We start from the raw sequence: 14,948 nt of genomic DNA, 5'->3' as shown, positions 1-14,948 counted from the left end.
AGACGGAAGGTAATGATGGAGGACGGCAACGACGCCGGGGTTCGCGGCCACAGAAAGCCCAAGGACAACCCCAAGAATTTTTTTTGGGGGGGGGCACAAGGGGTGGCCGGTCAAGCAGAGGAGAGTGCCAGAGCCCGAATGGCAAACGCTGGAGGAGCGTGTCGTCAGACCACGGCCACAGAAACCCCAAGATTTTTTTGGAGGGGGGGCACATGGAGCTGGCGACTGAGCAGAGGGAAGAGCCAGAGACCACATGGGAGGAGATAGAGAGGTGGTCGGTCGACCCAAGGAGAGTACCAGAGCCCGCCTGGGATTCAATGGAACAGTGTGAGGAGGGATACCGGAGAATGGAGTTGGCTAGGAGTATGCGGCAATGCAGGCGGGCTGAAGATCGGGTCATCAGTCCGGTGCCATCTGTGTTGGCTCCACGAACCAGATCTCCAGTGCGCCTCCCCAGCCCGGTACGTAATGTGCCTGCTCCCTGCACTCGCCCTGAAGAGCCAGAGACCGTCAGGGAGGCAATTGGGAAGTTAGGAGAGAGAGAGAGATGAGAGAGATGTTGTGCAAGTGTGTTCCGCTCAACATCTGACCAGAAGATCCGGTTAGTAGTCTGGTGCAACCTGTGCCGGCCCCACGCATCAGGCCTCCAGTGCGCCTCCCCAGTCCGGTATGTCCTGTGCCCGCTCCTCGCACTCGCCCTGAAGTGTGTGTCACCAGTCCGGTACTACCTGTGCCGGCCCCACGCACTAGACCTCCAGTGCGCCTTCCCAGTCCGATATGTCCTGTGCCTGCTCCTCGCACTCACCCTGAAGTGTGTGTCACCAGTCCGGTGCCACCTGTGCCGGCTCCACACATCAGGCCTCCATTGCGCCACACCAGTCCGGTGCCATCTGTACCGGCTCCACGCACTCGGCCTCCAGTGCGCATTCACAGTCCAGAGCTTCCGGCGACGGTCCCCAGTCCGGAGCTTTCGGCGACGGTCCCCAGTCCGGAGCTTCCGGCGACGGACCCCAGTCCGGAGCTTCCCGCGACGGTCCCCAGTCCGGAGCCTCCCGCGACGGTCCCCAGTCCGGAGCCTCCCGCGACGGTCCCCAGTCCGGAGCCTCCTGCGACGGTCCACAGTGCGGAGCCTCCCGCGACGGTCCACGGTCTGGAACCTCCAGCTCCATGGCTGGAGCCTTCCCCTGCACCGATGCCCAGTCCGAGCACGGCATCCAGTCCAGCGTCTTCTTCTGCACCGATGCCCAGTCCAGGCATGGCGTCCAGTCCAGCTCCAGGGCAGGAGCCTTCCTCTGCGCCGGTGGCCAGTCCAGGCATGGCGTCCAGTTCAGCTCCATGGCCGGAGCCTTCTTCTGCACCGGTGCCCAGTCCAGGCACGGCATCCGGTCCAGCTCCATGGCCGGAGCCTTCTTCTGCGCCGAAGCCCAGTCCAGGCATGGCGTCCAACCCAGCTCAGCTCCAGGGCCGGAGCCCTCCTCTGCGCCGGTGCCCAGTCCAGGCATGACGTTCAGCCCTGCGCCATGGTTGGATCCGGGGTCTGGGGGGGGCTACGACCCGCACCAGAGCCGCCACCGACACTAGTCACCCCCCCTAACCCCTCCATTTGGTTTCAGGTTTTGCGGCCGGAGTCCGCACCTTTGGGGGGGGTACTGTCACGCCCTGACCATAGAGCCCTTGTTTCTCTATGGTGTAGTAGGTCAGGGTGTGACTAGGGGGTAGTCTAGTTTATATTTCTATGTTGTGTTGTAGTTTATTTTTTCTAGGTTGGTGTTTTGTATGATTCCCAATTAGAGGCAGCTGGTAATCGTTGTCTCTAATTGGGGATCACATTTAAGTAGCTATTTTTCCCACCTGTGTTTGTGGGATATTGTTTTGTGTTTGTGCCTGTGCACCACGTAGTTACGTTTAGTTTGTTTGTTTATTTGATTTATTTGTTTTTGCTTGAAGTTTCACTTTGGAAAAAAGATGTGGAACTCTACATACGCTGCGCCTTGGTCCCGTTCTTACGACAACCGTGACACCATTTCTATGGGTCCAACCCACTATTATCAATGCTTGGGCACCCCAAGATTGTGTCATTGTATGATTCAAACCCTTCAGCTTACAACTTCACTCTTCACTGGATGGATGGATGCCTGTTCTTTTAAATGCTCCTGTAGTGTGCAGGCTATAAAGGAAAGGGGATACCTAGTCAGTTGTACAACTGAACGCATTCAACTGAAATGTCTTCCGCATTTAACCACACCCCTCTATAGCACAGTACATGGGGTCAGTAGTGCTTCAGCAGAGATCGGGCCAGTCCACATAAACTGAAACGTTTCCTCTCTGGCCTACTCCACCCAATGGCACCGTGCCCTGTGCAGCTGTGTGTGAGAGAGACTGACAATGCACAACCTGTGGCCTTAGCAGCAGAAGCTAGGTTGTCTGCTTCCAAGACACACAACACACACACACAGTCACACACACGTACACAGACACAGTGTCACACACGCGCATAAACACACACACGCAGGCACACACACACGTACATGGACACAGTCTCTCACACACACACACACACACACACACACACACACACACACACACACACACACACACACACACACACACACACACACACACACACACACACACACACACACACACACACACACACGAGACTACCTGTAGTAAACTACCTCCTCAGACAAAAAGGGCCACACTTATTGTCTGATAGTGAGACCATAGTGTAGTATAAAATAAAATATTTATATGTGTTTAAAGATTTTATGTTGAATTATGATGAGCATACACAGAAAACTATAGGACTCTGGGGAAAAGTGAATCACATTGTATTGTATTCCTTGTTTGTTATCTGACTCTAGAACTCTGGAAAGTATGCTGTGAATAGAATAGAATACGACTTGTTGAGTCATACCGTACTCTTGGTTTTGGTTCTTTTGAATCATTCACAATCATACTAGAGCTAATATATCCAACACTATGTTTACAAACAGTACAGGTATTCTACTTCCTTGTGACTCACAGCTCTTGTAAGTACACGACCATTCAAGCCTACCGGTTAGAGTGCTTTAGGTATTAGTCCCACTCTCCATTCTCCTATTGGTTCCCTCACATCCCAGCTTTCGCCTCTCTGTCTTCTGTGAGTGGACAATGTCAGTGATGTCACTATCATTAACAGAGAGAAGAGTCAGATTTCGCAGTCCATAGTAAATACTGTGGCTCTTGGACTATTCAGAGCACAGCATAAGGCAGTAGGGTTTCTATATTTTTGAAATCCATTAGCACCATCTGCATAGTAAATAACATTAAACCTATATATGTACTATCATGTATTTGTACATGCACAAAACCAGCATGATGAGATATCAGCGTTTATCAAGAATGACAACAACAACAAAACATTCAATTCATATTGTTTTTACATAAAAAAATATAGAATAGTCATAGCCTTCAGCGTGATAAACATATCTATATTATATCAATTCCCAAATGTAGGTCTGTAAATAATAAGACTTGACGTGACACAAATATATAACTTTCCTTCAGTTAATTTCAGTTAGTTGTCTTATTGAAGTATATAGAAATATATTTCTCAGGGGATGCTGCGATACCAACCCTGCTCAAACTGTACTGGATAGTATTTGATCGTTTTCAAGGAATAAAGAACTTTCAAGTATTCAAAGGCCCAAAATGTTCTGGAGATATGATGACGAGATTTGTAAGAGTGGTGCCATTTGGGTTTTATCACAAATGGTACCTTATTCTGGATATAGTGCCCTATAGGCCCTGGTCAAAAGTAGTGCACTATGTAGGGAATTGTGTGCCATTTGGGCCTAAGAAAGGTGGTCAGTAAAACAATTTTTTTAACCTCAAATTAAATAGGCCAACACACCCTTTAAAAAGTGCAAGAATCCATGGCTATGATATGCTTCTGTTATGGTACAGAACATGAGTTCTGTATTCTGTTTCTCTTATTTCGAGACAGTCTCAATACAATTTAATACATTTTTATAGTACATTCTCTCAGAATTGTCAAAGACTCCAGCCACCCTTGTCATAGACTGTTCTCCCTACTACCGCACGGCAAGCGCTACCGGAGCGCCAAGTCGAGGTCCAAAAGGCTTCGTAACAGCTTCTACCCCCAAGCCATAAGGGGCGGCAGGTAGCCTAGTGGTTAGAGCATTGGGCCAGTAACCGAAAGGTTGCTAGATTGCTAGATTGAATCCCTGAGCTGACAAGGTAAAAATCTGTCGTTCTTCCCCTGAACAAGGCAGTTAACCCACTGTTCTTAGGCATTCATTGTAAATAAGAATTTGTTCTTAACTGACTTGCCTAGTTAAATAAAGGTTAAATAAAAAAGAAGACTCCTGAACAGCTAATCAAAGGGCTACCCAGACCCCTCTTTTATGCTGCTGCTACTCTGTTTATAATCGATGCATAGTCACTTTAGTCACTCTAGCTACATGTACATATTACATCAATTACCTCAACTAACCGGTGCCCACGCACATTGACTCTGTACCGGTACCCCCTGTATATAGCCTCGGTTGTTATTTTACTGCTGCTGTTTAATTATTTGTTACTTTTATTTTCAATTTTTTACTTAACACTTATTTAAATTTAGTTTTCTTAACTTCTTAAAGCATTGTTGGTTAAGGGCTTGTAAGTAAGCATTTCACTCTAAGGTGTTGTATTCGGCGCATGTGACAAATAAAATTTGATTTGATACATTGTTGCCTTTAGCCTAATGTCATTAGTTGTGAGTTAAATAAGACTGGCTGATTCTGTGTAATAGATTGGCATTTGCCAATTGTTTATAGATACACTACATGTGCTGTGTTGAAGCCACCATGCCTCCATCTTGACACACCCCTACCATTTACCATTGTAAAAAATACCTAGAAAGCTATAGAAATGCATTTATTAATGTCTGCATTCGTTACACACACATTAATGCATACTTTCAATTATGTTATGTGAGCTAAACATACAAATTAATAAATAAAAAATATCATTTTTTGAGATTGCTAATGTTACTGTCCCCACTACAACAACAATACTTAAACACATGTAATTTTCTACTTGAAATACTGTAGAATTCCATTCTTTCCTATGGAGGACCGTACTGGGGAGTGCCAATATGGCCGAACAGAGCCTTCAAAGCCTCCTAATGGCCAATAGATAGCATAATCGATCCAGGGTTTATATACATCATTGGTTATTGTAAATAGCTCAATCTCACCAAGTGGAAACGTAGCCTATGCTTCTTGAAGCGCGGAAACACTAAACACATAATTAAAGTCCAAATGAGCGCACAGCAAAGACGCTACTCGTTCCAGTAGAATCCAACAGCTGTGTTATAGCAGTCAATATGAGCAGTGTAAAATACGTTTGGATTTGTATAAGTAAGAACGGCGCGGTCTCGGAGAATCACACGTTTTGATTGATTTTGAGAAGGAAAATTAAGGGTTGGTTACCTTAGTCGGTCATTTTGGAGAACTGCGTTTTGGGTGTAACTTTGCCCTTATACCGGTAGTCGAATGCACCCACATCGGGGCCTCGGGAAGGGCTGGCTCATGGCAGAGGGAGCAGTCTGCCCTAAAATCCGGACCATAAAACTCACCAGGAAAGCCAACAACTATCCGGGACAACTGTGGAATCGTATTGGACCATTTGATGAACACACGCCGGGATTTTTTGCTCTATATTGACGAGCCAGATTGACCTTAAACACAGTTTTAAAGTGACATATTATTTCAGCGGAAGGCTATCATTTTTTTCCCCTCGCTGCCTGCGTTGCTACTTCGCTTCAATCAAGCCGTTTTAGTGCGACCACACCCTCTCTGCTTCCTGATACTAGGCAATACAGAATATGTAGCGGGAGAGAGCACAACTGACTTTCAGTTTGGAAAACCCACCACTCATTTTTCAGTGATGTCTTGTGGTCGACCGACATGTTAGTTGTGAAAGATTGTTTCAGACGTGTTCAGGAGTTTAGTCCATCATTTCAACAGGGACACGACTGCTATGGATATCAAAACCGAAACCCGACACAGGATATTCCGGACCAGACATTCACGCCCTGCGTTTTGCTAAGAAGTGCTTATGGACAATAGATATGCCTATGGAATCGAACCTGCCGGACGAACAAGTGTCTATCACGGGACTGTGTATGAAAAAGAAGAGGTTGAAAGTCGCGGGAGGGCCAGTGCAATTGGCCTGTTGCGTTTTTGGAGCCTTCTGTTTGGAAAGACTCATGTAATGATGATGCAGGAAAGGCAGAGGGAGCGAGGAGTGGTCGAACGGAAGTGTCTGGGTGGTGCTCTCCTTGTAACTGGAATGAGCCAGCCTCCCGGTCAAACTAGGGTGGTCAAATTTAGTGGGAACTCTTCAACGGACAATACGGTTCACATACACCCTGCCTTCAAGCAAGCAGGTATTTTACAATCCTATCGTGTTCTCGAGTACATTTAATCAGAAGAAAGGACACGTCTTAAAATTGTAGTTTCAGTTCAAATATTATCAGATCGGTAATATTTTTAGATTTGATTAAATTCATAACTTTTAATATTATCTTTGTACAGTCTGCACTTAGCCTGAAGTATAGGCACCTTGGTGGCACTGCAGTTTTGTGTGTGATTTTATTACAATAACCTGTGAATTTTTCTGTTTTGCGAAAACCTGGGACGACAATAGATATTAGCAGGTGGTTGAAGTTTTTTTCCAGGGCATTTTATTTAATATGTAAACATTACAACGATTAAGTTATAAACACTGAGTAAATGAAAAGTTATCATTTGAAGGGATTCTCGTCACAAAAAAAATGTAAAGGAAGGAACTCTCATTGAAGAGTAAGTGTTTAGAATAGTTCATTTTATAGATCATAGCTCAAAACCAAGTTACTAATTTAACCCCAACAGAATTCCTATCCGTACTTTGTATGAGAATAATGAGCTGGAGTACCATGACATAGAACTTCTATTTTGATCTCAGCAAATGTTTACTTTGAGAATACAATGCCCTGTGCTTTTTTGCAATCTCACATTGACGCATACGGTGGACTACATGTACTCTGAAGGACTATAAGGAATATTCTCTGGCCAGTTCAAACTCACAGTTTTACACTTATAGGGGTGTGGGTTATCGTTAATAACAATGTCTTAAACTACGCTTTCTGACCATGGAGTGTGTGACGACGTAAAACACGTTTCTCATTGAAATCCCCCCACAAATCGAGCAGCTTGACCCCCCTACTATGGCTAGTAGTGGCTCAGGGAGGTCAGCTAGCGAGGGTTCCAGCAGCACACAGAGCAGCAGCTTGCAGCAGAGGAAGAAGCTCTCGTCCATCTGTGACACGTGTAAGGGCAAGATGCAGCTGGTTGCCGACCTCCTCCTGCTCTGCAGTGAGACACGGCCCGTGGTCACCGCGGATGGTGTGGCAGTGGCCGAGACCTTTGAGCAGTGCCGCGACACGGTCATCGCCCGCACCAAGGAACTCTCCATCCTCACCCACGACATCCAGTCGCAGCTCAACATGGGCCGCTTCGTCGAGGTGGGAGACCGCTTACTAGAGATGGGGGACCTGGTGGTGTCGTTGACCGAGTGTTCGGCGCACGCCGCATACCTAGCGGCGGTGGAGACCTCGGGTTCTCAGCCGTGTCTGCCAGGGCTGGTGGACCGCTACAAAGTGACACGGTGCCGCCACGAGGTGGAGCAGAGCTGCGGCATCCTCCGGGTCACGCCGCTGCCGGACCTCACGCCCCAGCTTCTACTGGAGCTATCTCAGAACATATCCTGCAACCTCAAGACCCTGACAGATGCCTCGGGCCTGGCCAGCGAGAGGTCCAAAGACCGCTTCGCCAAAGAACAGTTCAAGCTCAGCGTCAAGAGCATTAGCACGAGCGGCACGGCCCTCTTGGCCTGCGTCCGGGAAGTCAAGACGCAGCCCAGCGAGCTGACGCGCAGCCGCTGCGTCCTGTTCAGCGCGGCGCTGGTCCAAGCGGTAAACGCATTGGTCGGGTTTGCCACGGAACCGCAGTTTTTAGGCCGGGCGGCGAGCGTGTCACCCGAGGGGAAGGGTGTGCAGACGGCAGTTCTGGGCGGCGCCATGAGCGTGGTGTCAGCGTGCGTCCTTCTCACTCAGGGCCTCCGGGACGTCTCCCAGCATCCAGAGAGCAGCACTAAGATGGCGGACTACAGGGAGCGCTTGCGCAACTCGGCCTGCGCGGTGTCGGACGGCTGCACGCTGCTCTCACAGGCGCTGAGGGAGAGGTCTTCACCCAGGACTCTACCGCCAGTTAATTCCCATTCTGTGAATTAGTTTAATAAAGAAATATAAATAAACCCATTCTAGAAGTGATCGTGGATGAGAAAATCCCATCTCTAGCTCCTTGTTTTGGCATACCAAAGAGACTCGCTCAGATTGGCCCTGTTCGTTTAGGGTCGGGAGGTCGAGTGAGAGCAGAGAGAGAACACAAAGGAAGGAGTCTGGATCTGGTTCTACGGATGAGATGGGTGTGCTGTGTTTGGACTTTTACTGAGCTTAAAGTAACACCATCGGAAAACAAGGTTTTGGTTGCGCTGGATGTGACTAGAACCTCACCATAAGAAACGGACAACTTAAACTCAGGCTCCAATCTACATACACCTGTTGGCCTTCTCTTTGCCAAAAACAAACAATGATCTTAAAACCTGATAAAGTTTACCTCAGTTTTCAGCTATGGTGAAAACGCCAGATATGAAATGATAGATGTAGCCTGCCGTGTGTGTGTGACCTATCACCTATGACCTATGGACCCCCAGGTGACCTCTAGTAGAAGTACATGTGCTCTAGTGAGAGTAGGAAGTAAGAAGAAGAGTGTCCTTCATCGCTTGTGTTTTTCAATGTGTGAAATTCTTAAAATGGGTAAAAGCTGCTGTGAGTGTGTGCCATAGGTTTTACACTATCTACCAGACTTACCATAGTATTGTTAATGTTTTTTTGTTTTTTTGGATCATGCATGTATAAATTAGTATTTATTTCAATTATTAAAAAAAGGTTGTTTCTCATAAGCGCTGCTCTCAGATCAGTCTTTGTGTCAGCATACCGTTAATATAAATGACTCTGTGTTATAACATCCACTACTTCACTATGTGATGTAGACAGTCAAATTTAACCCTAAATGCTCCACAAATCACGTATAAACTATGTTTATATTGTATAAAGGGTGGCTTAAGGGTTTGCCACATTTGGCAAAGCACTAGATGTGAGGGCCCTGTTATATCACCATGGTATTGTATGACATTTGCTTCCACATTATTTATGAGCTCTCCATGTAGACCTCTTAATGGTTTATGAAGGCTTCATTTACCCTCACAAGATGGACCTTGTTTAAAACGTGACCATAAAGACAGTGTGTAGCCACCATGATTTAATAAGGTGAAACACAGTAGTTAGAAGACTGACTCTCTGTCTGTGTCGATCTCTCTCATGTGTTTGAAATATTGTGATGATTGATTGATAGCTAGATTTGATCATCATTATTTGTTCTGAAATCTGATTTGATATGATGAAAGAATATGGGCCCATTAACATGATGTATATGTTGTCCGTAGTAACATGAAGGAACAGGTGCTAGTGGGGACTATTACAGATTATGATTAATAACAGTCTTTATTGCCTGAAAGAAAACACCCGCTACTCAGACGGAAATTAGCCATGTAAATTAATTCAGGTTGCCATGTCAGCCAGATATTGTAATTATATCACATAGCCTTTAACATAGGGTTTCAAAGTACAATACAGCAGTTTGTTGTGGTTTGTTTAATTCACTATGAGGTGGTGTAGCCCCGGGCCTGTATTCATAAAGCCTCTCAGGGTAGGAGTGCTGATCTAGAATCAGTTTAGTTTAATTCACTATGAGGTGGTGTAGCCCCGGACCTGTATTCATAAAGCCTCTCAGGGTAGGACTGTTGATCTAGAATCAGTTTTACATCATCATGAATAACATTACATGGAAAGAGGGGACCTGATCCTAGATAAGCACTACCCAACTGCTTTATGAATACTGGTCCTGATACTGAACAATGATAACTGACCAGTCATAGACTGAACAATTATGCAAGACAGAGTGACGGTCCTGCTAGTATCACTTGGATGAAAGACAACAGGTATAATATATGATTTATTCTTATACGTTCTTAGTGTGTTTTAGCATTAACATATAATATGATAACATTTATAATATACAGATTTATAATAAACTTTTTATGTGGCAATTGGTCTACTGAATCAAACTCCAATGCATAATGGGGTTATAACATGCTTATGTCTCACAACACATCAACGTGTTAGTACGTCATACAGTAACTGTTGGCTTCAAGTGTTAACTACCGTTCAGTGTGTTTTAGTTTTCATCTAACTCAAGGTCACTCCATGTTGTGTCAGCTTCATTGTTCCTTTGAAAATGTCCTCAGAGGCCCCGTCCAGTCTTCCTACGCACGCAAGTACGAACACTGAGCAGGATAGACCCTGATCTGTTCCATTTGTTATCGTAGCGCTTCACCATAAGCCCATCTAGCTCCTCTCGCCTCTCTAGCTCGAGGGACTCCCAATCATGGCCAGTTGTGATACAGCCTGGAATCGAACCAGTAGTGACGGCTCTAGCACTGAGATGCAGTGCCTTAGACCGCTGCGCCACTCGGGAGCCCATGTTCATGTGTGTTTGATGTCTGTGTGCCCCTATCTCGCCTTCGCCACCACACATATGGAAAAAGCATCCTCTTTGACCCAGCCCAAACTTTGTCCCCTTGCACGCATATATACACACACACACAAACACACACACACACGTGCACACGCACACACACATGATCCACAGGCCCACCACACTCACTCCTCTCGCTGAGACAAAGCCCCCATAAGCTGGTGCTCTTGACTGACGCTCAGCTCTCAAATCCTGCTTTAATGAAAAGGTTATGATGTAGGCACGAGCAGCGTTCAGCATCTGAGGATGGGTCTTAACTGAATCCCCCTCCTAACTCACACCAGCCCAACTGACTGCAGGTCAATCTGTCATTCAGTGGTTTTATCCAGTGGTATTGATCATAGTGTTCAGTGGTATTCTGTGTTGTTTCTAATCTGAGGGATGTTTTGACCACTATTTCTCATGCAGTTGTATGAGAGTAGGATTGCTGATTTAGGATCAGTTTTGCCATTTAGATTACAATGAATATGATTACATGGACATTAGGTGCCTGATCCTAGATCAGCACTCCTAATCTGAGACACTCTGATGATATGGCCCATGATCTCTATATTTTGAAAGAACAGAAGTAGATCACGTTTGCATTGAGGATGACACAAGGGTCGTTGTCAAGTTCCTGTACATTTCTGACTTCTGTTTAAAATCTGGGTGTAACGACGTAATCTTGACCAGTTTACAACAGGTTATAATCTGGGTGTAAGGACGTAATCTTGACCAGTTTACAATAGGTTATAATCTGGGAGTAACAAAGTAATTTCGACCAGTTTTTCCAGCTGGGAGTGTACATGGATGAAATGACTAACTGTCATTCACACTACCAGCTCCCACAGTCTCACATCAGAAATAGATGGTCATCCATGTTTCTCAAATGTCAAATTTCAAAGTAGTTCCAAACGTCAAATATCTAAATGTTTAAGGTTAAGTTTCGGCATTAACTCCAAATTCTTAAGGTTAGGCATTAACTGCAAATGGTTAAGATAGGGGTTAAGGTTTGGGATTGGCTTAAAACAAAAATATTGAAAAAAAACATATTGCTGGATTTTAACTTGCAACCTTTGTAATCAGTGGCAGTTGTTTACACCAATCCACCATCCATGTCCATAATGCCCTAGCAAAACAAAAATCTACTTTAATGTAACAGCGCTCACTGTTGCCCCCTAGTGGCAGATTTCCTCATCATCTCCCGACGTCCTCAGACATGGATGGACATCGAATAATGACTTTTGTCACAGGTGACCTGGCTACATTCACAACAGGGCCCAATTATTTCAAACTCTGCAGCCCAACTGTCACAGTGTGAGCACTGTTCATTTCCTAAGTGACCTAGTATTCTTTAGCCTTCCTGTCTGTGTCCTGGCAGGAAGGGGGGAGAAAGGTATGTGTGTGTGTGTGTGTGTGTGTGTGTGTGTGTGTGTGTGTGTGTGTGTGTGTGTGTGTGTGTGTGGGGGGGGGGGGGGGGGGGGGGGGGGCCTGCACGCACGTGCACACACACGTCTGTATCTGTGTCTGTGTGTGTGTCTGTGTATGTGGAGATTCCCTAGAAACACACTACTTCAATACAGCTACAACCGGAAGTGACTTTTTCGTAGCAGGTTAGGAGAACTTCAAATCAAATCATATCAAATTGTATTAGTCACATGCGCCGAATACAACAGGTGTAGACCTTAGTGAAATGCTTACTTACGAGCCCCTAACCAAGAATGCAGTTTAAAAAAAATATGGATAAGAATAAGAAATAAAAGTAACATGTAATTAAAGAGCAGCAGTAAAATAACAATAGCCAGACTATACACAGTGGTGTACCGTTACAGAGTCAATGTGCGGGGAAACCGGTTAGTTGAGGTAGGGGCATGTAAAACGTCTGCCTTCTTCTCCGGGGCCATCTTAAACATACACAGCAAGTTAGGAGAATTAGGTTAAGGTTAGGAAAAGGGTTGGGGTTAGCATCTAGCGGAAAAATGCTCTCCTAACCTGCTACGAAAAGTCAGTTCTGGTCTAGGGTTAAAATTAGGGTAAGGGTTTAGGGTTAGGGAAAATAGGATTTTGAATTGGAATCAATTGTTGGTCCCAAAAAAGTTATGGTTAGGTTTAGGGTTAGGGGTTAAGGTTAGGGGTTAATGTTAAGGTTAGGGTTAAGGTTAGGTTCAGGAGTTAGGGAAAATAGGATTTTGAATGGGAATCAATTGTTGGTCCTCACAAGTATAGCAAGACATAGCTGTGTGTGTGTGTGTGTGTGTGTGTGTGTGTGTGTGTGTGTGTGTGTGTGTGTGTGTGTGTGTGTGTGTGTGTGTGTGTGTGGTGGGGGGAAGCCCCCAAAACTGTTAGTCCACAACAGGAAATCAATAGCCCCGGCTATCAGGAGAGGCTTCCTTTCCTTCACAGCACTAAATGTCGGAGGCATAATTTTCGAGCAAGGGTTTCGCCCCATTTCCTGCCGGGGAGGGTAGGCTTTGCCTATCTAAGTCCCCAGCCAGTCCCCAAGAGCCGACAGCAAGCAGCTCCCATCCCGGCCTGACCCAGTGCTGACATCATCAGAGTCTGTCTGTAACAGACCGGGAGATGGAGAGGAGGCAATGCTGTTGCTGTTGTGTTGTGGCTGTTCAGAGTTCACCCACAGAGCAGACTCACTCACACATAGACATTCACACGCACTGTTAGGAGAGACACAATCAGATGTAAAGGTTATTAGTATTTTATGTCATGGTTTTGAATTAATGAATAAACGAATGAATGAATGAACAATCACGTTAATGAATGAACAAATTAATAAATGGATGTATAGATGAATGAATGAATGAATGAATGAATGAATGAGTGAACCAACAACTGAATGAATGAATTATGGTGAGCCGTGAAGACTTCATCCCACTACGCAGCTGCAGGACATTGTGCCAATCAGGCCTGGCACACCTGCAGCTGTTGAAACGTTTGTGCCAGTTTGGCTGTGTAAAATAATCTGGGGAGCAGAGAAGACGCATTGCTGTGCTGCCGAGCCTCCCCAGAAATGATTTGATTCAAGCCTTTATTGATTTTGAGTTGAGAGTTTGATAACCTTTATGTTGATAATCTTTGTTACATATTTTACCTCTTGCAGAGGAATCTTTATTGTGGTGAGTTGTCACCTTTTGAAAATTATCATCATGGTACAAGATGAATAAAGTGGCACCATGAGCGTCTGTTGGACCCTAAAACCCTTTCTATGGTCCAGTGAGCGCCACCAACCCCCTGAATGAATGAATGGATTAATGAATTGAATCTTCCCTGGGTAAAGCAGATCTGAAAGCACAATCTGAAAGTCTATTTTTGTAAAGGTTTAGTAACGTTGCTCCAGTACAGCTGACATGTAACCCCAGACCTTACTGTTAGCAGATAGCTAGTTGATCCCATGTACATTATTGATAGACTTACCTGATCAGGTGGCAGTATTACCATGAGGCTAACACCACCTGTCTAACTGTTCACAACAGATCCCATTACATGTGGAGGCGACAGAGAGCTAGCAGATTTGTTTACGGTGTCAGCCATGTTGTATCCAAGATGGCCGAAAAATACATTGTAAACTGCTGTGTTCTCAAAGACTCAGATCTAGGATCAGCTTCCCCTCCCCAATCCTAGCCTTAACCATTGGTGGAGAAATGTTTTAGAACTAAGAGGGGTGAATGTGTTATGAAGCTGAGTGGTGAGGATTTCATTGTGCTAACCTTTTAACCTCTTTCAGTACAGGGACTGAATATATGTAGGGGTTATATTGAGGGAAGTATGGGTGGTGTTCACAAGAGAGGAAATGTTTTTTTTAAGAGTGAAACCTGGAGGTACTACCAGAATATGTCCAAAAGAACATATATCTTTGTTTTCTGTTGCAAAAAGTGTTGCTACCATGTGCACTACTGAACATAACCCTGGTGACCTGTCACATCTCTATGCCATTATTATGGTCTGGCATGATGAAACATCTCCTTCAAGCCTTATTTAGACACGAGGGGGATTCTGCCTCTGTAGATTCTGTCTCTGTGGTTGCTCATTACCTAGAGAGTGTATGATCAGTGGGCCAGAGCAGCAGCTGGGTCTTGGGTGCACACACACACACACGCACGTACACACACACACACACACACACACACACACACACACACACACACACACACACACACACACACACACACACACACACACACACACACACACACACACACACACACA

The 14,948-nt window shown here is 45.4% G+C and overlaps 1 protein-coding gene across 1 annotated transcript; it reads left to right on the top strand.

Annotated features, from left to right (window-relative positions):
* Positions 1-5,615: 5,615 nt before the first annotated feature.
* On the top strand, positions 5,616-9,054 carry mesd1 (Mesoderm development candidate 1). Its single transcript, NM_001140563.1, is given in 1 exon segment — positions 5,616-9,054. A coding segment is annotated over 1 exon segment (1,065 nt). The 5' UTR covers positions 5,616-7,258; the 3' UTR covers positions 8,324-9,054.
* Positions 9,055-14,948: the final 5,894 nt, after the last annotated feature.

This window comes from Salmo salar, chromosome 11, assembly GCF_965601325.2.
Source record: "Salmo salar chromosome 11, fSalSal1, whole genome shotgun sequence".
NCBI lineage: Eukaryota > Metazoa > Chordata > Actinopteri > Salmoniformes > Salmonidae > Salmo > Salmo salar.
The sequence above is the reverse complement of the archived record's forward strand: the minus strand, read 5'-3'. Positions and strand labels throughout refer to the sequence as shown.